Source organism: Clinocottus analis, unplaced genomic scaffold, assembly GCF_023055335.1.
Source record: "Clinocottus analis isolate CAN_PGR_092001 unplaced genomic scaffold, fCliAna1.0.p SCAF_18, whole genome shotgun sequence".
Classification (NCBI taxonomy): domain Eukaryota; kingdom Metazoa; phylum Chordata; class Actinopteri; order Perciformes; family Cottidae; genus Clinocottus; species Clinocottus analis.
Window position 1 is genome coordinate 14,798,256 of NW_027175909.1, and position 21,690 is coordinate 14,819,945.

At 43.9% G+C, this 21,690-nt stretch overlaps 3 protein-coding genes across 11 annotated transcripts in view; 2 read left to right on the plus strand and 1 right to left on the minus strand.

The window, feature by feature from the left end:
• Positions 1-42: 42 nt before the first annotated feature.
• Positions 43-5,197, plus strand: mastl (microtubule associated serine/threonine kinase-like). Its single transcript, XM_068581802.1, has 12 exons — positions 43-325; positions 419-556; positions 640-779; positions 869-957; positions 1,057-1,163; positions 1,272-1,425; positions 1,608-1,756; positions 2,001-2,996; positions 3,452-3,593; positions 4,481-4,594; positions 4,700-4,801; positions 4,975-5,197. The coding sequence occupies exons 1-12, from the start codon at positions 158-160 to the stop codon at positions 5,130-5,132; spliced, it is 2,457 nt and encodes an 818-aa protein (XP_068437903.1). The 5' UTR covers positions 43-157; the 3' UTR covers positions 5,133-5,197.
• A 1,252-nt stretch (positions 5,198-6,449) lies between these two features.
• Positions 6,450-12,320, minus strand: acbd5a (acyl-CoA binding domain containing 5a). Of its 2 annotated transcripts, none has more exons than XM_068582240.1 (13): positions 12,202-12,320; positions 11,772-11,899; positions 11,417-11,537; positions 10,674-10,746; positions 10,463-10,580; positions 9,739-9,984; positions 9,455-9,646; positions 9,096-9,190; positions 8,808-9,015; positions 8,520-8,716; positions 8,048-8,101; positions 7,816-7,925; positions 6,450-7,720 (listed from the first exon to the last, which is right to left on the minus strand). In XM_068582240.1, the coding sequence occupies exons 2-13, from the start codon at positions 11,866-11,868 to the stop codon at positions 7,708-7,710; spliced, it is 1,524 nt and encodes a 507-aa protein (XP_068438341.1). In that variant the 5' UTR covers positions 11,869-11,899; positions 12,202-12,320; the 3' UTR covers positions 6,450-7,707. The 2 variants fall into 2 exon arrangements, with proteins under 2 accessions (XP_068438341.1, XP_068438342.1); XM_068582241.1 differs by lacking the exon at positions 12,202-12,320 and adding an exon at positions 12,030-12,097.
• Positions 12,321-13,621: 1,301 nt separating this feature from the next.
• The window catches only part of abi1a (abl-interactor 1a), a 41,868-nt gene continuing 33,799 nt past the window's right edge, over positions 13,622-21,690 (plus strand). For 7 of the 8 annotated variants that reach the window (XM_068582271.1, XM_068582269.1, XM_068582265.1 and 4 more), the window contains exon 1: positions 13,623-13,886. In XM_068582271.1, the coding sequence (XP_068438372.1) occupies positions 13,770-13,886 (117 nt within the window). In that variant the 5' untranslated portion in view covers positions 13,623-13,769. Of the gene's footprint in view, positions 13,887-21,690 lie in introns of all 8 variants that reach the window. The other variant, XM_068582268.1, reaches the window with a different exon arrangement.

Consider the following 21,690-nt stretch of genomic DNA (forward strand, 5'->3'; position numbering starts at 1 on the left):
ACGAACTTCAGAGGACCCCGTTGAGCAGCGAATTCAAAATTTCAAAACAAACCCCAGATTGCTGTTTCAACATGCAAGTGTTCACTCCGAGCTAGCTGGCTGTAACAGACGCAACTAAATCCCACATTTGTAAGAGAGAAAAACAGCTGTTAATAAAATGGACGCAGATGAAAAGCACGACTCCGGTACAAACGTTAAGTCGGTGGATGTTCCTCAACCGCCTTCAATCGAGGATTTCACCGTTTTGAAGCCCATCAGCCGCGGTGCTTTTGGCAAAGTCTACCTTGCAAGGAAGAAGTGCAATGCCCGATTGTATGCCATTAAGGTGAGTCTGTTTGGACTTTGACAGCTTTGAATCGTTCCACGAGGCTCGTTATAGTTAAAAATATAAATGCATATATATATTTTTCTTCTTTAGATGATGAAGAAAGCAGACATGGTTGACAAAAACATGACGGGCCAGATGAAGGCGGAGAGAGATGCACTTGCTTTGAGCAAAAGCCCCTTCGTGGTCCACTTGTTTTACTCCCTCCAAACAGCCACCAAGATATATCTGGTAACACGAAGATACCAAATAATTAGACTTGCACAATCTGCATAAATTTAAAAAATAAATGTGTATTTTCATGTTACTTGCAGGTAATGGAATACCTCATTGGTGGAGATGTCAAATCTCTGCTTCACATCTTTGGGTATTTCGACCAGGATATGTCTGTAAAATACATTTCAGAGGTTGCGTTAGCTTTGGACTACCTCCACCACCACGGTATAATCCACAGGTACATGTTAATGCCAATTCATGTGTATCAGTGCTTGGGTGAGATGTATTGTGTGACCTGGACATTCACCTGAATTCTAACTTTTTTAGGGACTTGAAGCCGGACAACATGCTCATATCCAACAAAGGTCACATCAAACTGACAGACTTCGGCCTCTCTAAAGTCAAGCTTGACCATGGTACGAGTCCCACCAGCTTGACACTTGAATACATTGTGACGAGTCCCGCTTGTAATGTCAATAATAATTTCTTTATTTTATGTCTCTGCTCTCTATCAGAGCTGTGTCTGATGGACATCATAACCACTCCATCTTTGGCAAAACCAAAAAACGATTACTTCCGCACTCCGGGTCAAGTCCTCTCCCTAATCAGCACCATTGGATTTGTAAGTGTCTTTATATTAATCCTCTCTGGAGAAATGCCCTGATTGCATGCTTTTACACATAATTGGTGTTGAATAATGATGCTTCCTTTTTCTTTTCATCAAACACAGAATTCACCTGCAGATGAAAGCAAGCGTCACTGCAGCGCTTCTGCTGTGTCTAGTCCCATGTCCTGCGGCAAAATAAAACAGAAGAATAGTTCTCTTGGTTCTCCCTCAATGAGGAAAAAATATCAGCAGTTTTCTCCGATTCCTTTGGAAATGGGTACGTCACGGTCGTTACGCTAGAGTTACACATCTTGGCTTTTTTTGTTTTGTTTAATCTCTGCCCATTAATTTTCATTGTGGCATGAATAGTTACGCAAAGACTGTTTTTTTTGGATAGAAGGTGTGTGCAAAGTATTGACGGTGTGTTTTAAGCAGTTTATCTGTATTCTCTCTCCACAGGAACCAACAAGATGATGTTCAGCCCTCACAACCTGGCTATAAATCTGACCCCCTCACTGCTGAAGACCAGGAAGAGGATTGAGACGATGAGTGCGGCCAGCACCACTGACACCGAATGTGGCATCAGTCCACTGTGGGAGAGTGAGCAGGTCAGAGAGCTCAAACCTATAACTGAATGCAATTTACAGTCTATTAAACAATGTGATTTATTTATTTATTTTAATTCGGGGTAACTTTGTTACCTCCAAATCCTAATTTAAGTCATTTAATGTGGTAATGTGTTTTGAAATAGTTCCCCATTGCTTTACGTTTTACTGACCTGTTTAGTGTTGATGAAAGCAGATAAAATTGGATCGATACTCATGATATCGTGACAATTTCCTTCTCCTTCAGAAAGAAAATGAACCTGCTAATGGCCAGCAGGAGACGAGGCGTTCAGAGTCCAAAGGGCCTGACCTGGAGTGTGCGCCCACACAGCTGGCCTCCTTTGGCTTTTCCGACAAGGCCCCCGGCGTCACAGACCAGCTCGCAGAAAAGGGGTCTCACTCCAACAATCTGGAGTCTTCCGGAAAAAAGAGAAAATGTTCTGAAGTCGAGAGAAGCCCCGAACTTCGGGAGATCCAAGCCAAGAGGATCAAATCAGCTGATACGAGACGCTACGAGGTTCCAGACGAGACGGCGAGGTTTCACACTGGCCTGACTGGGACATTTTCCACCGTCCAAATAGACGGCTTTCTGGCCTCCTCTGAGGCGTTGGCTGGAGGTCGTATCCCCAAGCGCTCCAGCCCCATCGTTGTGACCAAAAGCCTGTTCAGCGAACTGGAGGAGCCAACGGAGGACGTGTTTGAAGACGGAGACAAAGACCGGTCTCCACCGAGTTTCGCGTCGCCGCTCGCCGCGAACAGCGATATTTGCCGCAGTCTGACCCTCGACTCCGACGGGTCCATGCTCGAAACATCCCTCGCCTTCGACAGCCGTGCGTCTCTCCAGCCGAGCAAGCAATTCAAAAGCGGGAACTCGGAGCTAGAGGGGAACAAAGACTGGTCCATCTGTGACTCGCTGCTGCAAACTCCTTCTTCCGCCATCGCTACTGAAACACCCAAACTCGGTCACTTTGGCCGAGGGGGATCTCAAGGCTCCTTCCTCAACCGGCTCACCGAGCAGGTCTGCGGCGCCGCGCCGGCGTCCACATTCCTCAAGCCGCGCAACATCGTAGCGTTCCGTAGCTACTGCAGCTCCATTGACCGCTCCAACGCGTCGGGGGTGTCCCGCCTCAGCCTCGGCTCCGTGGAGGCCATGGACCTCTCCGCCGCCATTTCCCCTCGCTCTGCGTCTGGCATCGCAACGCCGGTGCAGAAGAGGCCGAGCTCCAGCAGCTCCCTCTGTCAGGTGAGCAGACCAGGACGCCGCTTAAAACCAGGTTTTGAGGCCGGCTGCACAGTTGTAGAAGTTTAAAGAGGTTCATTCTCTTGAGTGGTTTTCCTAAATACAGCTATCAAATCAATCAATACAATTAATTGACACACAAAACAATTCATGACTATAATTAATAAAACACTCCATAATACACTTTTTTTTATTTTTTAAATATGGCAAATTTGAGAGGTGTAATATAATTATTATAAGGATAAATAAGTAAAGCTACATTTTATGAAGCGTGATCTTTCTGTCTTTTTGAAAAAAATAAAAAGCATTTTCAGAGGTCAAACTTTCAGGGCCTATTTGTGTGTAAATTACAGTGTAATTGGCATAAATCTTCCAATTCTTGAAGATGTTTTAATTGAATCGTTTGTTGTGTCATGTGACCTCTCTTGACCTTTCCTTTCCGTTCCTCCTCACGTCAGACTCCTCAGCCCATGACGACCTCTCACACCCCTTTCAGGACCCCAAAGAGTGTCAGAAGGGGAGCTCTGCCCGTCTTGGGCGCACACATTTTAGGAACCCCCGACTATTTGGCTCCAGAGCTTCTGTTGGGGAAACCGCACGGTAAGAAAAAGGAAATTCAAAACCCCACGAGCACCTTGACAAAACACCACAATAGCCCAACACTGTGTCGCGGTGTTTGCTGTACGTATGCTGTACTTGTGACCGGCGTTCTCTTTGAGTTTCAGGAACTTTTCAGTGTGGTAAGTTTTACAATGATGTCGCTGTTTGTGCAGGCGAGCTTGCATGTTCCCCCAGCCTGCTGATGCGCTCCAGGGAATGAGCTGCGAGCTGATTCTTCCCCCTTGTTTTTCTTCCCCCACTGGTTATGTTTCTTCCCCCTTTTCGATTGGTGAAGCTAACAACAATTTTAACAGTTGGGGAATCAGCCTGATGTGCTTTTAACTGGACAGAAGGGTCTTTCAACCTGCAGATGTTTTGGGGTTATTGTGGAACACAGTGACATTACTGTGAATGTGTTATGGCTCTGGCTTTATTTTGCCATGCGAAATGTCATCTATTGATTTGCACACACCGTTCCTTCAGCACACTGAGAGCAGTATTTCCTGTCAGTTGCGCCGCGCCATTTCGTAAACCTGATTGCTGCAATTTGGATTCCTGACCCTCCGTGTGGCAGTTTATTCATCATCTGTCAATGATTCTTACAAAAACTCAACAATGGACGGTTGTGAGAAATGTAATTTTGAAGCCATATGTCAATTCAAGTTTACGTGTGTTAATGGTGATTGATAATTACCGAAATCTCAGGCTGACTGTAGATGAATGAGTTTCCACCCCATAACGTCAATCCCTCCATCCTCAACCTAACTTAGTGCCTGCTTCCTCCACCGCAGCGCAACTGTTACACTCCTAACGGGGATCACAGGGCGATCTGGGTTGTTTGGAGCCAGCAGCTGTGTGACACGTGTCTTTTCTTTGCTTCCATACAGACTGCATGGTGGATTGGTGGGCGCTTGGTGTGTGTCTGTTCGAGTTCCTCACAGGCGTGCCGCCGTTCAACGACGAAACGCCGCCGCTGGTCTTCCAGAACATTCTCAACAGAGGTGGGTTTGGTTTTCTTCGACGGAAAGATTTGATGATCAACATGCCGGACATACTAGTAATGCTTTTGTTGCTTCTTTTACCGTCTCACTGTCCACCATTTTTAGATATTCCCTGGCCTGAGGAAGAGGAGGAACTGTCTGTAAACTCAAGAAATGCGATTGATATTCTCCTGACCATGGACATGACGAAACGAGCCGGTCTGAAGGGTGAGGACCTCCCTTTCTGCTTTTTTATTTTTCTAAATTTAAAGGAGCAGTGTGTAAGAAATACTGGCATTTAGTGGTGAAGTTACGAATTCCAACCAACCGAATACATAAATAAATATAATAAATAAAAATGTAAGGTGTGTTTTAATCATTTTTGCTTGAACATCCACCAGAACTCAGGCGTCACCCCTTGTTCGAGGGCCTGGACTGGGACGACCTGCAGAACCAGACGATGCCCTTCATTCCTCAGCCGGCGGATGAAACCGACACCTCGTATTTTGAGGCGAGAAACAACGCTCAGCACATCGCCGTGTCCGGCTTCAGCCTGTAGAGTTTTAATGAAGCACAGGACGCAGGGAGCTCTGATCCTTTATACAGATAAATACACAGAAATGATGTGGAGTCTGATTGTTTTTCTATTCAAAGTTGTAGCATTTTAAATATTTTATCAACGTGCAATCACCGGTCATAAGCGCCACAAGCAGACTGAATCTGCTCAGTTCGTTACTAGTCTGCTTTGCAGAAAGTTAACTTTTAACTTTGTGATACCATATTATACAGTTATGTCTTAAATTAGGTTCTTATTCAAGCAGAATAGTGTTTGCTACTGCGTTCTGTTAATTAAATGTGAGATAATTGTATGTGTAAGTTTGTTCTGCACTGTAATGTTCTCCTGCTGATGGCAGAATGGGCGGGTTTCTCTTTAAAAACATGGTAATATATTCATAAATAATCTATTTTATATGTCAATCTTGTTAATGGTGTGTTGTTTTAAGGTCTGAGTTGAGTATTTTGTGTTGGAACTGTTGTTGCTGCTTTTATGTTTTTTGTGTTTGTAATTCTGATTCGTCCGTTTTTCACACAATTTTTCAGATTTTCTTTTATTTTTTAGATAAATTCACGAGGCTCCTTGTGTAATTTTATCTTGTTCGCGCTGAGAGAAAACAGTAAAAATACAAATAAAATGTTTGTAACATGGTGTAGTGTGTGCCTTGTTTGGTAACTTATCCAACATCAAAGCAGCTGAATTTCTGGATAAAAATATAAACTCTGGATGTTTAAGGACAGTGAGTCTTTGATTTATTACAGAGTTTCATGATAACATTGACAACTCTTCCTTCTGTCTCAATATGAAGCTACTGCTAGTATCTAGCTAGCTTAACTTTCTAGATAATAGCTAGTTAGCTTAACTTTCTAGATAGTACCTAGCTAGCTTAACGTTCTAGATAATAGCTAGCTAGCTTAACTTTCTAGATAATAGCTAGCTAGCTTAACTTTCTAGATAGTACTTAGCTAGCTTAACTTTCTAGATAGTACCTAGCTAGCTTAAATTTCTAGATATTAGCTAGCTAGCTTAACTTTGTAGCTAGTAACTAGCTAGCTTAACTTTCTTGCTACAGCCATTCACTAGCTAGCTGAGCTGGCTCTGCCCAAAGGTCTATATTGTGTATTAAAACCCAAAGTAAAATACAAATTATGGCTTTAAAGCGGTAGATAGTTGTTACTCTGTTCAAAGCGTTGTGCATTTTTTTTTTTTTTTTTACCGTACAAACAAGTCTCGCCCTCGGAAAGAGAAGTGCATAAACTAATTTCGCGAAAAAACTGAACAATCCCTTGGACAAATTAAAATACTTAATGAAAACTTTATTTCGCGGCTTGGATTATCACATGCAAACACCGCTCTGTCCACAGGCAGAGACGGTGAGAAGCCTTAGCACATTTCAGTAGAAAGGTAAATTAGTACTTTTTTTTTTATTAAAACATAATGGCTCTGGAAATATTAGTGCTATCGCAGATGCAAACATGTTCATTATACAGTATTCTATATCATTAATACATGGAAATGCAATTAAAATACTGCATTTTAATCTGAACTGTACAGCTATTGTATACAATTTACATTGATCTCAACCATTATTGATTACTATCACTCACATGAACTCGTTCGACAATATTCGCACAAACATATTACATCACATTAAAATGATACGATAAGAGAAAATCTCGACAGCGTAAACAACACAGTGACACGTGTTCTATATTAATAATCAGACGGCTGAGATTCTCACTTCATGGGTCACTAGGTAGTATGATTAATGTTGATTTGGTCCTGCGTTGGAACAGTTATGCTACAATATGTGAAGCAATAATGACACCTACAGTATAACTGTACCCTCAGATGTTGAGGCACTTCTTCTATCTGGGAAACAGCGTTAAATGGAGAGCACTTCTTTGAAGGGAGGGTGATGAAAACATGAGGTCTAACCTCCACACAACATTTAGCGGCCACGCTAACCTCATTTGTAGGGCTGAAACTCACCAGTAACGCCTTCGTCCGAACTGGCTAAAAAGCAATAAATATTAAATTATCAGAATTTAAAAGAATTTCACACATCAATATATTGTTACATTCAATCCTCCCTTTCTAAACGACATTATTTTTATTATAGCAGCATTGTCTGGGCAACTAATGAAAGATATTTGTGAAAATCTATAACCACAGCAAGCGGTACGCTCAAAACAACAATGTATCGGGCCTATTTTTTGTGCAACGCAGCCTTAAGGTATGGAAGTAAATGAGAAAGTGCCGCCGTTCAGGTTCATAAACACGCTGACAACATCATATCTGTATGTTCCCCCTCTAAAAAACAGTCGTTACAGAGACAAGAGTCTTGAAAAGCTTGTTTACGCTCCATACATTCATGTTTCCCATTGATTCCACATCCGCAGTATATCTTCCTCCCACTCTCATTTCACTCTAGTGCCTTTCTTCATAGTGCAAAAGCAAATTACTGGGCTGCGAGTCTAAAGCAGGGGGGAGTTACAGCCGTTAGCAACCCAACCAGAGACGCGAGGAGGACTCCTCTTCATCGCCGATGCCCATTGGTGTGTGTGCGAGAGACAGTTCAGTTGATGCGCCTTTGAAAACAGTGAGGAAAAAGAAAAAAGGAGTTACAGTAGATATTTCGTTTTTTATTAGAAATTCAAGCTTTTATTATTCTGGAATAGAATACCTTCTCCTCCTCTGCAGGTACAGGCGAATAAGCCACTGGACTACGAACGGCCAGATTATGGCGAAGGCCAAACTAGTCGGAGAAATGTCGAAAGGCCACCAGGACGGTTTCTAGGAAGGAAAACAATCAGCATGATTTCATAATCCGCTAATGATCGTAATAAAAAAGAATTTCGCTGAAACATGTTTTGGTGTATGAATGTGTAAAGTGTAATGTAGCTTAAAAGGTTCACCTGACTCCTCTTACTGCCCAGGGTTGATGCATATGTTGGAGGCAATGATCTTGCCTGCAGAGAGTAAAACATACATTTAAAAAAGAAAAATGCAAAAACTTTTGTCAAAAGAAAAAATGTTCGATCCTCAAGTGAAAGTACAAATCCTTTATCTTCTGTCCTGAAAACTTTATGACAGTTTTACACATGTGGTTGAGGAATACTAAATTAATAAAATACCACAGCAATATTATCAGAATGCACCTACTTTTCTAATTTTTAGAATATGGCCGCGGGCCTTTATTTTTAATTCAAAACACAAGAATAGTCCCAAGAAGTGATTTTGAGCATTTGATCTATAAAGATAGTAAACGAATGAATACAAAAATAATTCTCAGAGGTTTAATTTGACATAGTTAAATGTTAGAGAAGGTGGAACAACAGAATGTGGTGTTTTTCGCGCTTATTCTTGTATCTTCATGACCGGTCTGACCTGGCTGGCGGTCAGCGCCTCCAGGGTCTGCAGCCTCTGCAGAACGCTCTGCATGTCCTCCTGCAGTCGGGCCAAGGCCACCACTATCTGCTCATTCAGGCTCCCTCCGGGCGTCACAGCTCCTCCCCAGCGGTCCCCGTCCCCATCGCCGCCACCGTACATGGGCATCAGAGATCCAGAGCCGCCGCCGTGAGAGCCTAAAAACACAGATATTATTTAACGATCACAAAAAACACACAGTAGAAACGAGGTTCTTCGCCCTATAAATTAAAAAAAAGACACGCTTACCCCGTCCTCTTCTGACTAAAGAGCTGTCCGGCCTGTCTGCATTCAGCCTCTGTCTCTGTGACATCGCTCCATCGTTCTCTCCATCTTCTCCTCCACACCTGATGCCCCGCGGTGCGCCGTGAACATCCGTCTGTGGCTCCTCCGGAGGCGGCAGGCCGTGGTTCTCCTCGTCGTCCAGGTCGTCCAGAGAGCGGTTGTGCTCCGAGCTCTGGGGGGGAAGACGTGGTTTAAAAACAGAATCCGTGACGATAGCCGCACAAAAGGAGGAGCTTGGAGACGTTGACTTGCCTCTTCTTGGCCGAACTGGTCCACAGAATCACAGTAGACTTCGCTGTCTGAGTCGCTGGCCAGGTGGCTCGGACCAGACACGTCGACACCGGGATCTGAGATCAGCACAATAAAAGCTCAACATTGCCAATAACAAGAGTGACATGAGAGGGGCGGTGGGGGGGGGGGGGAGCGTTCACTTAATTTGGAAGCTTTGTGTGCCATTTTAACAGAGCCATTAATTTAGTCCATCAAAAGTGTCCCAGGAGGAGCCGAGGTGTTAAAATGGGACTGGAGCTCAGTAGATTATCTGATCACATGGTGCGCTGACACACCGGGTCGGGCACAGAGTTCTCGGTGAAGATTAAAATGCCGCTTACCCGCGTGGTGACCATTGAGCAGGGTCTCGCCGGCCGCCCCCTCCTGGGAGATGCCGTTGTTCGCGGCGGCCCCGGGGTGGTGGCCGTTGCCCAGGTGGGTGATCCCGTTGGCCACTTTGCCGTTCTCCAAGAGCGCCTTGTGTCTCCTGGCAGAGCCCTTCTTCTTTGGCTGTGAAGCTGCGGATTTGTTGTCTGCGTTGAAAGAAAGAGACGAAGAGACACAAGCACGTCAAATAAACGTTTTTCTGACAATATTTTCTGACATGTTTTTATAAATGTGCTACCTTTTCTGGCCTCCCGTATCACTACTTCTCCCACTTCCTCCTCCCCCTCTCCCTCATCTTCTTCTTCTTCTTCTTCTTCCTCCTCCTCCTCCTCCTCCCCATCCTCTTCTTCTTCTTCTTGTGATTCTTCTGCTGACTTCTTCAGCCTGGCAGGACGAGTCTCCAGGGTGCCGTTCATTTCCATCGTTCTGACGATGCTCTTCGCGATGCTCTTCGATGGCTTTGAATTCAACAATGTGCCATACCCTGTGCAAAGAAACGGAGCTTGATCATAAAACTACAAACACCAAAATACAACGCTTCCTTTAAGGATACGGTCTATAATACTTTTAGCTACATAGTTCAATAAAAAAAACTACCTGTTTACATGAGGTTTAGAGACACAAATGTCAAGTCATTGTCAACTAAGTAGAGGGATGTTTGGAGCCAAACAAAATCTTGTGAAAAGTGTCTACACGCGACAGCAAAAGGAAAAGTACATACTCTGTGCCACTAATGGAGCAACGTGACAAAAGCATCTGAGCTACAACACCAGACAAATAACAAATCTACCACAGGACTCAAATATTGACACAGGGATATACTTGCCTTCCAGTTGCCTAGCAAACAGTGTCAAACGGGCTGAACATACGACAAGAGGCAAATAATACAAAATTAAAAAAAGGTCAAGCGTGCCGATTTGGACATCACAAACAACAGTGACCGGGGCGCGCTGGAAACCTACCTGTGCTTAGGTCCGATATCTCTGTGATCCTTTTCTTCTCGTCGATCAGCTCGTAGAACGGGCCGAGGACGCGCAGGAGCTCCTCCACCTCGTCCGTCATGGGCATGCCCTCCAGGATCTACGCACAGAGCACAGCAACACGCGCTCGCGTTCAGAATGTGGCAATTTCTGGACAATAAGACGCACTGACTCTCCTGTAAAAGCGACGTACCAGCTTCATTTCATCAACGTAGGCGGCCATTGCTTCTTCTTTCGGCATGTCTCCAAGAGCACTCCATGCATCCCTGAAACATCAGATTAAACAAAAGCTGTATTGTTATCATTAAGATTGCAGTTTCAACCTTGCCAAAAAGTACAGTTTGTTCAAGGTAATCGTGTTTTTTTTCATCAGCTAAAGGCCAAAGGCGGAAACAAACGTAAGAAATCACTCGTAACTATAGTTGTTCCAAATGAAACAGGACTATGCAGGAAGGGGGTTGAGAGTTTTGTGTAGAAGCGTGCAGCAAAAGTGGGTAAGAGGTTACATTCCAGGAGTCCAGAGGTCACCTCACATAACATGAGGCTAAAGACGGAGGAGCTGTCGGTCACAAAACTCAGCGCAGGGAATTTGATCTCACTGTGCACAACATGCCCGAATCAAAGTGGGGCAAAAGCAACAAGTTGCGCAACGTGAGCAAATCAATTCCAACACTATATCGATATATCAATATATATATATATATATAAAATGTCATCGAACACTGTGGTATTAATGCAACGTGTGCTCAGTTCAGCTTGACCCTTGAAGGACAACCCCTGAAAGAAAGTGGTAATAGAAGAAACCACAGAGATTAGCGTATAAAAACACACTGAAATTTCCCCGTAAAAGGCACGAAGAACGTAATAGAACCTGTGCACGTCCGGGCGACAATGTCAACACGTTGACATGGTTGTATATTTCCTTCAATCATTTACCATTTCGCTTTGCCGACCGCGTCCCAGAAGCCAGGTCGTGGGATATTGCACGAGCCCACGGTGGCTTGTTTATAGAAGCTGTAGAACTTGAGCATCATGTCGTTGGAGGGCTGGAAGGGACCTGAGGAGGGAAATAAAAATTAAAAAAGACATGTCACACTGAAAACAGCTGCTTTCTAAGCACTCATTCCTCCAGCTGTCAGTGTCTTTGTGCATCCGCGTGAAGGCTCCCAGACAACACAAGACACTCAGACGTGGTTCCGCATTAAAATCTCTGCACGCTGCAAGCAAAGTGGATTAACGTGAACCCAGAGGGACTTAACCGGGGTCGGACGCCATTAACGACGGGTCTCACCATCGGGGGCCAGACTCTTGATCACTTTGACGGCGGCCTCGAACCTCAGCAGGGTCAGACGCGTCGCGTCGTCCACTCTGACGCTCTCCACCTCCATTGTGTCACACCGAGACGGTCAACACAAACACCTAATAACAACAACAGACAGTATATAAAACACACCGCACAACAACAACTAAAATAACCAGACGTTCACAGTCGCATTTATAACGATTATAACCTATAAATCAAGACTTCGACAGCGGCATGTCTACTGACGTTATCTAAACTTGTAAGTTGCTGTTGTTGTTGTTGCCACCGGTGGGAGTCGGTTGTGTATCTAACTAGGACACATCGTCTGCTATGCGACACGCCACCAATACCTGCACTGAAAAATGGCGTACAACGTGACGTGTTGTCGACGGAAACCCTCGAAACTCTTCACGCTTACCATCAAAGTCAACGGCTTTATCTGTCTGACAGGAGGAGAACCGTCTTTCGCCTTCGACCAGACGCCATGAACGGTGTAATGAAACCAGACGGAAGTGTAGTGTGGGAGTTGTAGTTTTCTACTGCTTGTCGATATTTTCCTACAAGCCCCACAATCCTTCGCGTCTGCTTCGACGCTCCGGGGAAGCGATTGAAAATGTAGGCTGGGTAAATAAAATAAACTATGAAGAGGTGAAACGTAAGAAGTGCTGTGTTGTGACATTTCGATGTCTTCTCGGATTCATAACGTGAACCCGCCATAGCTACAGAGCTAAGTTCAACTACATTTACCACAATGCTCGAGTCAGGATCCATGTTTTATGCTATGCTTGGAAAAGTGATGGGTAGACGAGGGGGAAATAAGGAGGAGATCTCACTAGGTCTTCATTTCCGAGGACCGCAACTCGTTGTAAGATTACTAGATCTGAAACTAGTTTATTCACGAATTCCTCAATCGACATGAAAGTTGACAATCAATTTGTTTAATTATTTCTTGCAAAAATGCCAAATAACTCGCTTTAACAAGGAGAAGCCTAAATCTTTTACAAATATATATTTTTTTTCTTTGAAAATTAGCAAAGCAACCCATACCATATAGAAATAACAATCCCACCCTCATAATGTATGCAGTCATGTTTGCACCCTAGGGACTTTGACTTTTTTGTTGCTATCGAATTAATTTAGTCTTTTATGTTCATTAACATGTTTTTAATACAGCAAACATCCTTTAACCACAAGGGGGCAGTTTGATCCACAGCTCCTACATCCTCATAAAAGAATGGGTTAAATGCAGAGATCCAATTTATGTATTGCTCTATTGCCACTTTGGATTAGCATGGACTGGAGGTCAAAGAAATATGCAATCATGCACTCAAATATACAAATGTGTTAATGCATAATTTTGTAGAATAAGATGAAAAATATTATTATGATTATTTAGTAATGTATAAATGTTTTCAGCTGGTGAGGATGGAAGTTATTTCAGCTACTTTTAGTTAATTTATCTGCTGGGTAGCTCATGTCTTTCCTAATGTTACGTCATAATTTGATAGCTGATTGTATTTTTTGCCTGTTAATCCGACCACACAAAGTAAATATAGACATAAAAAATACCATATTTACCTCTGATATACTATACGTCATAAAGTTGCATAACACTGAAATATATCATGCACTTCGTTTTACTCTTCACCAATTCAATGAAATGTATTTACTATATATTTTTCGATCATTTATTTTTTCCTCTTCATATTTTCTATTTACTTCCTTTCCAGCGAAACACATTTCACAAGAATGTACTTGCAAAACAAAACTGGTCCCGCTTTTAAACCGCGGAGTGACTACTCCTCCGCAGCACACGCGATCTTCGAGAATGAGGTTACGCCAAAGCGAGGGCAGGAATCCCACAATAGCAGGCGGAGGATTTTTTTTTCTCCTTTTTTTCTCTCTGAGCAAGCAGAGCTGAGCTGGTTCGCCGTTTCAATCACAGGGAAGGCAGAGGGGAAGGGAGGCTCTGCGGGGAGATGTAAGATGGCAGAGCTACAAATGTTGTTAGAGGAAGAGATTCCTGCCGGTAAAAGAGCACTCGTGGAGAGTTACCAAAACCTCACAAGAGTAGCGGACTACTGCGAAAACAACTATGTTCAGGTAAGAGAGTTGGCTCGCGCGTTATCTCCAACCGCCGTTTTTTGTGTACGTGTGTGTGTGTGTGTCGCGAAACGCTCGGGATTGAACCGGTTGTTGGGACAGGAAATGTGGATAAAGAAGCTGGAACGAGCCCCTCCGCCCAAAGCTTTTGTACGAACAGTTTGGCTGCTTTCAAAGCCGTGGGACATTTCGACAATCGAGCATCAGTTCGCACTAATAATCACATTTATTCCGTTTACACAGAGGGTGTGTCTGCTTTTTCTTATTATTATTACACAGAGTCGGTTAACACAAACTGCTCCCACTCTCACTGCTGATAGGGAGGCCTGTGTGTGTGTGTGTTGTTTTTTTACAGCAAGTTTTAGCTACCACATTTTTTTTTGCATTGAATTAATTTGATAAGACGCCGACAAAGAAAGTTACTCCAGTTTGTTTCGCCTTAATTGACGCGGACGTTGCTTTAACTACATTAGCGGGGAAACTAAACGTCACGCTAACACTACACACGTCCACATGAATATTAGAGTAACACAGCAGTCCATTACAGTCCATACGGTCATTAAACTCACCATTTAATACCACAAAAAGGTCCCCATTGGGATACTACAGGGGTATTACAGTGCAGGCGTATACTGTCTACATTATGGGCTTGTAAGCTCTCAATGGAAATGCTATAATGTCTTTTATTGTTGCCGCGTGATTCTTTAACCATTAATAAACAACTTTTAATGCCACATTAAAGTATGATATATGCATGGAAATCTGTGGAAGGCCCCTTGTTTTTTTTTGGCCAGACTTAATACTGTAGAGAGCTCATTGTAGATCATTCAGCTGGGTTTGTGTGAGGAATGCAACGCCATTGTTAGTTGGTCAATAAAGGTTGGAGGTATTGATTTTGCTCAACTTATCCATGGGAACAGAGCTCGGCCTTTTTTTTAAAAACGGGGATTCACGTATTTCTTTGAGTTCAGCTCTTAAAATAAAGTAGCTACTTTAATTAAAGTAATGTCAGGATTATTTTAATGTAAATGTGTCATAATGAAACGTCAATGGTGTCACAGTGACCACAGTGTCTGAATACATTTTTAGCAGAACATATTCGTGGTAAGCCACGTCTAAAATAAGCCAGAGAACAAATTGAGTGACAGTGGTTTGGGGTGGGAAAACATTTCTTCAGCAGGAAGTCAACCCACCGTATCGGCTCCACAGAGGGTGTGTCTGCTCCAGCTGTACTCCCTAAGGACTCCCTGTAATTTAGTTGGGTTTTTCTGTTTCTGTGTCCTCCTCTGGGGGGTTTGGCGTTGTGCAGCTGAGCTCTGTGCCAGTTACAACCCACGCAAACAAAACAGAACCAGAAGGTTGTCATCGTTGTCCCTCATCGGCCCTAAAACAAAGTCATCCCCACTCTGCAGCTGCATGTATTCATCATGTAGAGCTCATAGACAGGGGAATAAAATGTCTGGATCTGAGTTAAGGATCTTGTTTTACCACAGCGAGCTGTGTGACACGACGTAAAGACGTTACAAACAGATTCCCCACACCGGCACAGAGTTGAGATCTCTTTTTATAAAGGCAGAAGCATTGGAACGTTGTCGTCTTTTGAGTAAATCTTTTGCAGCAAGACAGTGTTTTTAAAGGCCAGTTGCTGATATCTTTTAGTCCCCACCACAGTTGCCAATGCAGCCCATGTTTGTTGCTGATATTGCGTGCGCTTGTCATCTAAAATGACACTTCTGACCACTTCTTGTGTTATCTGACATCATTTTTATGTGCGTTAGCGTTCGGTAAATAGAAGATTTGGGGCTAAAAATCTCCACTAATACCCAAACGAATGATGTAAAATGAGCACACAAACAAAACAAATAAATAAAGTCATTTCAATGTAGTCGTGGATGACGAGTACAACGTTGACTCCAACTTTGAACTATAACAAGTTTCCTTGTTTCACTAGTAAAACCCTATTTTGTGGCTCTGTTCTGTTTTAGCAGAACGTCTTGTTTCTAAAGCGCTGACGTACAAAATCAGGATTTTAAGCTTTTTCGGCACTCGTGTGCGAGCACTGTGCAAAGCGAGTGTCAGACTAACAGTGCACTTTTGGTAATCCCACTCTGTCTGCTGTAGATATATTCTCTCTCTCTCTTTCTGATAGAAAAAAACACACATACACACACACACACAAATACTGTGTACACTCTGCAAACCGCGCACATATCAACATGTCTCAGCTTGAATTGGCTCGTCCTTCCAGCGCTGCTCCTTCACATTTCCATCCCTTCTTCTTCTTCTTCTTCTTCTTCTTCTTCTTCTTCTTCTTCTTCTTCTTCTTCTTCTATCTGAGTGCTCAGCAGATTGAAGCAGATGGTGGAAGCGCTGTTCAACAAAAGACACAGATCACTGCCCCACTTTCAACTTGATATAGTGACTTTTGTGTGTCCAAGGGAGTGTTTTCACACGTGTGTGTGTGTGTGTCTCTGACTCGCCGACAGGTCAGAGTTATGTTTCCTGTTTGCCCTGTCGGCTCTGGAGAATGACTCCCTGGAAATGCCTTCCCTCTGTGTCAGGAAGTGGCTTCATAACACCCTTTTGGATTAGATTAGTCTGATTTCATTTGGGGGAGGGTGAGGGGGGGGTTGTATTATAATATGCACCTGTTTATATCTTCTAATATATATTCTGTTTATATATTTCTACTCACGTTTTTCTTGTTGTTTAATTGATGCAAGTCAGTTTGTTTAACCTCTGTGACAAGGACGCAGACACACGGTATGCAAAGCGGCCACCTGGTCGCGTTGGCCGCCGGCTGCTTTGTTAAAACTCAGTAACGCTGCGATCCGGCTGCCGTCAGTTGAGACTCGAGCTGCATTTGATGTATGTGGTGCTAAAAAAAAAAAAAAGACTCGTTGATTGACGGCAAATCAATTTGCAACGATTTTGAAAATGTATTTCACTTTTGAGGGAGAAGATTTGCGGCCTCGCTTTTGTCGTGTGACAGTAAATATTATATCTTTTTGGATTTGTACTGACAAAGAGCAAGCAAGAAATGTGCAAACTTTTAAAATATAGAAAAAGGAAACTATCAAAAAACTGCCAGCACCTAAAGCCAGGCCAGATTTTCTGCTATTATAATTTAGTTGACTTTTGTGCTGCATTTAAAGTTTACTTTCATGATCACTCAATCTCTGAATGATCATGTGACCTATTAAAATATAAAAACTCTATCAATGAATCATCTGTTGAACAAAGAAAACTAAATATTGCATAAGCGCAAGATGATTCTTTCACGACGGCTTCAAACACATTTTATTGCTTAAACAATTGTGCAATCTTTCCATCACGTCGCTGGTATATTTTTTAAAAATTGGCTTGAATAAACAGCAGACGGTAACCAGGAAAGGGGAAATGGAAGTGGCGAGCTTGAGAGGTCATATGCCGGATCCGATGCAGTGTCGCAAGCTCAGGTCATGTGACTCCGCCCGCTGAGCCAGCTTCTGGGTCTGCTCCAAAATTAGCACTCTTTTGAAACTCACTCTTTTGAAGAGCGGGCTGATGTGTTCGTAATGAATGCCGGTCGCTAGCTCCCTGGCCAGCTCCCCCTGTCTAGCTCGGCCACCTTTTTAAAAAAAATTTTTTTTGAATGTTGAATGCACCTGTCCTGTTCTGCTTTCCACCAGGTGAATTAATGAGAGTTTCTTCCCCCTGAAGGGAGTAGGCGGCATCTTTTTCTTCCACTTTTTATATAACACAGTTCTGTCTCTCTGGGTTACTCTGAGTCCTCGTTTCCTGTCCTTCTTTCTCCGGCTTTCTCACACTCTTTTTCACCCAGCATGTCCGAGGCCCATAGCGTCTCTCCAGGCCCTAGCAGACGGGGACGGGGGGACCCTGTTCATCCTTTCTGACCACCTGTCACTCCTTCACCCTCAGCTGGTTCGGCCCAGACTGTCGGACTGATCTGCCACACTCCTGGTGGAGTGTAGGAGTTAAGAAAAAAAAAGGAAATATGCGGCTCATAAAGAAGCAGTGTCAGCTTCTTGCACGTCCTTCGCACTGGTCGTCTTGAAACCGGATAAAACGCTCAGGAAACACACCTTTCCATTTGTGTGTGTGTATTTGTTTATCACTTCGGTGAACTTCCAGGTTCTTTCTCCTCCGGACGAACCACTTAAGAAGTCGCCCCCTAAAGAAAGGTTAATCAGTCTCCTCCACGCGCTGACTTCCCCTTCGCGGCTCCTCTCCGACACACTGAAGGAATCTTTAATTGTGGTTTCTTCAAGGTCAGCTGGACCTCATGGCCTTTCCGTCAGCCTCCATCTGCCCCCCGAGGACTTATGTATTCACGTTCGCTCGAAGGAAGGCTTGAAGTTGTTAAGTCTGCAGGTTTTTACTCATTCGCGACACGTCCCAGTGTGACTTTCGCTGCCTTGTGCGTCTCCGCATGTGGCCGCTCTAAGTTTCTTTGTTTTTTTTAAAGTTTGGATGCTTACCGAGTAGGTTGTTGTTTTTCAACAGTGTAATAGGATTTGGTTGTGGCACCTCACATATTTTAGTGCATTTGGAGTCTTTTTTCGGGTACTGAACTTTTGTTATGTTCATTTATATAATTTTTCGTCATGCAATGACATCTGTAAAAGCATTTAAAATAGTAAAACAATAAGATATCAGATGTGTAGCGTGTCAGGGTTTATCTGTGGGAACTTAAATGAGGGAACTTGATCAACTCAATGCCGAACTAACCGAGAAGTGAAGCATTTTTATGATTCAACGCCACAGCTTGATGGTCAATAAAGGCGAGGCTGGAACGGCCTCACAGGGACAATGTCGTGGGAACTAACGTGACGTTACCTGTCGGCTCGTAGCAGAAGCACAGGAGCAGAAGCCAGTTTTACAACGTAGTTTAGGATCCAGGCCGTGTGTGTGTTTTGATTTAATTCAAACTAGTTTAACGTTTGTTCTTATGCACCTAACTGCTTGCCGTAGTGGCCCCCAAATCGGTATTGATTTCCTAAATCTGTAAGACAGGTGGTGAGTAGAAAGTTCCCCTGACCGGTGGTCATCATGGATGAAATAAAGGGCAACGGGCCGACTAGCGCCGCTACTTCTCTGTGCGGACGTGAACTTTGTCCTTCCACGTGTTGTCGTGGTAATAAAAAGTGACAGGCGCCACAACTAGACGAGGCGCCATCTGTTTTTTAAAATGTTTATGATGTTCCTGGGAAAAATGAACTCAAAAACATACCAAGAAATAGCCCGTAGTCGCACTCGATCGGACCCTGAACACGTCTTTTCTAGTCTCACATTTACTGGTTCTGCGTTTCATTCCCAGTCAGCGAGCTCCACGACCTTCCAGTCGGACTCATACCCCGTCGTTTTTATTTATTTCATCATCACTCGAGGGTACGTTCACCTCCCAAAGGAAAAACAAATCCTCGGTTTGTTTTTATTCCTGACACTGTAGCTGTCGAGCAACACTTTGCAGGCCGATTACACGTCGCAGGATTCCAAACATTCCTGAAAGTGTGTTTGTACCGAGAGCTGTTTTCTCCCCCTTCGGACGAGTGGGAGCACATAAACTCCAAATGTGCTTGTCGGCAGTACAAACACTGTGTGATGTTGCCATGTCCTGGCAAACGTTCATACATGTTTTGGACTCCTTTTTTTTTTGTCATCGTTCCCAGACTTAGAGGAGAGATTCAGTTGAGATTTGATGTCTCACTTCGTCACGGAGGAATACACATTTTGTCCTTTTGCTGTTCACGCTCCAGCTTATGCACCTTTACACCACCTCTGACCTCTGGGCTTTTTCTTTAGCCAACGCCTGTCACCTGGACAGAAAGCCAATGAGATTGTTCCATCGTGGTCTTGAATAATGGTGTGAAAAAAAAAGATTTGTGGCTAACAGACCTCAAAGATACTTTCAGGTTGTTTTCAGCGAGATAAACATCACAAATAAACACACATTTTAATGCACTGGTCGGCTGACGAGAGGATATGAACGAGGTCGTGAAGGCGGACGAGTCGGCGCGGGGACGTTTGCTTTGACATATTTTATGCCGTAGAAGAAAATGCTAAAGCGTGTTCTCCTTATTTCTAACCCCTTCCCGACAAAAACAGTTTCAATGAACCCGCTGACTTTGATACGAGGAAGCGCAAAGTGTTTAACCGCCAACTCAACTCTGGGTTTTGAGACTCCTTCCTGACACCGCCTTGCTTCCTGAAAAAAAAAAGAAGTATTTGCATTTCAGTTGCGGCCGTCGGCTGTTGGTTATCTTGCCAGACTGGATGGATGGGTGACGGAGCGAATTCAAAGTATTTATCTAGTTCAGCGATTCAAAAGGTTCCCATGAAAACAAATCCATTCTTGTGACTGCCGCTCCCTTCTCGCTCACCAACATCCAGCGGTTGCAGTCGGGACGTCGTCCCCGTGTTTGATTACCTATCTTTCCTCAGCTCCGCAGCTACAATCTCACTTCAGTGTACACTACACGGACCGTGCATTCCTCTTTACTCCCTTTTTTCCTGTTTTAAAACCCGGCGGAGGTGCTGACAGGCTGTCTTAACACTGCCTGGATGTTCTGCAGTGTCTTTCTGTCATTACTCAGCTCAGAAATATGAGATAAAGGCCCCAGGAGCTCTCTGGGAGCGCTCACCTTATTCTCTGCAGCTCCTGCTGTGGTGTACGACACTCAAGCTCTCCAGTGCTGTTATTTACCTTTTTTCATACTGATCAAGCACTCATTTTGTCCCCTACGCCTTCCCTTGATGAGTGTCTTGGGCAGTGTTTGCATCCATGTTGACAATGGAAGTCACAGGGACAAAAGATTCAACAACACATGTGGTTGGTTTGAGGATTCGTCCGCCTTCTGATGCGTGAGCGAGTGAAAGGACGGCGGCGGCGGCTTTAACTGGAGCAGACAGCACTAAGATGGCACTAAGATGCCGCCAGCGGCGACGCAATCGAGTGTCTCGTCCGTCCTCCCCGGCGCTGACCTCGCCGCTGCCGACCCTCGCGTTCAGGCCTCGAGGCGGCTCGCGCAGCTCTGATGCATTTGTCCAGAAAGTGCAGAGAATCTCAAAGGGACGGACTTCAGCGCTGTGCGTGTTGACGCTTTTAAGTAAATGTGCAACTGATCATGCCGACTGAGCTCCGGATTTGAAGACTTACAGTTGTATGATCGGCACGAGAGGCTTAAGATTCGACCTCGCGTAAACCAGGAAAGGAAGGCTTCAGTGTTTCTTTCTTTCTTGACCAATTAAATCTGATTAATTGTGGCTGCATTCACTGGGGGATACAGACTTCAGTAGCAGGGATGTTGGTAGTGTTTTGGTGGCCTAGTTTCACGGCTTCAGATTTTAAACTGATATAGAGTCGTCGTCTTGTGCTGCTGTATCATCTTGGAGATGGTGAGAGGCCAAATGGATTCACTGAGCTTTCTGTTGCAAAACAGACTCGTTCTCACCCCTTCAATTGATATGAAACTTTGCCCTTTTTGTCTCAAAATGAAAACCAATTCAATCAGTTTCATAAATAACGACCGCTCACGCAGAATGCATGATGAGTGTGCAAAAGGATTGGACACGTTTAAAAAAAAATAAAAATAAACTCATCAATTGCAGACATTGAACAACTGGGACTGAGCGACATCACATGTCGTGCTCTGTGCGGCAGCGCGGACCACCTTGAATGAATGCGTTTGTAAAGATGTGCAGGATGTCGATTAGTAGTTCTTTACACAGCACAGTTCAGCATTTGTGTGACCGAATAGCGTCAATGGCGCCGTTTGTGTCTCTCGCACTTTTACAGCCGCAA

What these genes read in the sequence shown, in the direction of transcription:
- mastl (XM_068581802.1), top strand. Translation starts at nt 158, where the DNA reads ATGGACGCAGATGAAAAGCACGACTCCGGTACAAACGTTAAGTCGGTG. An exon ending in CACTGTGGGAGAGTGAGCAG is followed by an intron (nt 1,757 to 2,000) that starts GTCAGAGAGCTC and finishes CTTCTCCTTCAG; the next exon opens with AAAGAAAATGAACCTGCTAA. An exon ending in GAAACGAGCCGGTCTGAAGG is followed by an intron (nt 4,802 to 4,974) that starts GTGAGGACCTCC and finishes AACATCCACCAG; the next exon opens with AACTCAGGCGTCACCCCTTG.
- acbd5a (XM_068582240.1), bottom strand. Translation starts at nt 11,868, where the DNA reads ATGGAGGTGGAGAGCGTCAGAGTGGACGACGCGACGCGTCTGACCCTG. An exon ending in GCTCAATGGTCACCACGCGG is followed by an intron (nt 9,191 to 9,454) that starts GTAAGCGGCATT and finishes TGCTGATCTCAG; the next exon opens with ATCCCGGTGTCGACGTGTCT. An exon ending in AGGCGCTGACCGCCAGCCAG is followed by an intron (nt 8,102 to 8,519) that starts GTCAGACCGGTC and finishes TACTCTCTGCAG; the next exon opens with GCAAGATCATTGCCTCCAAC.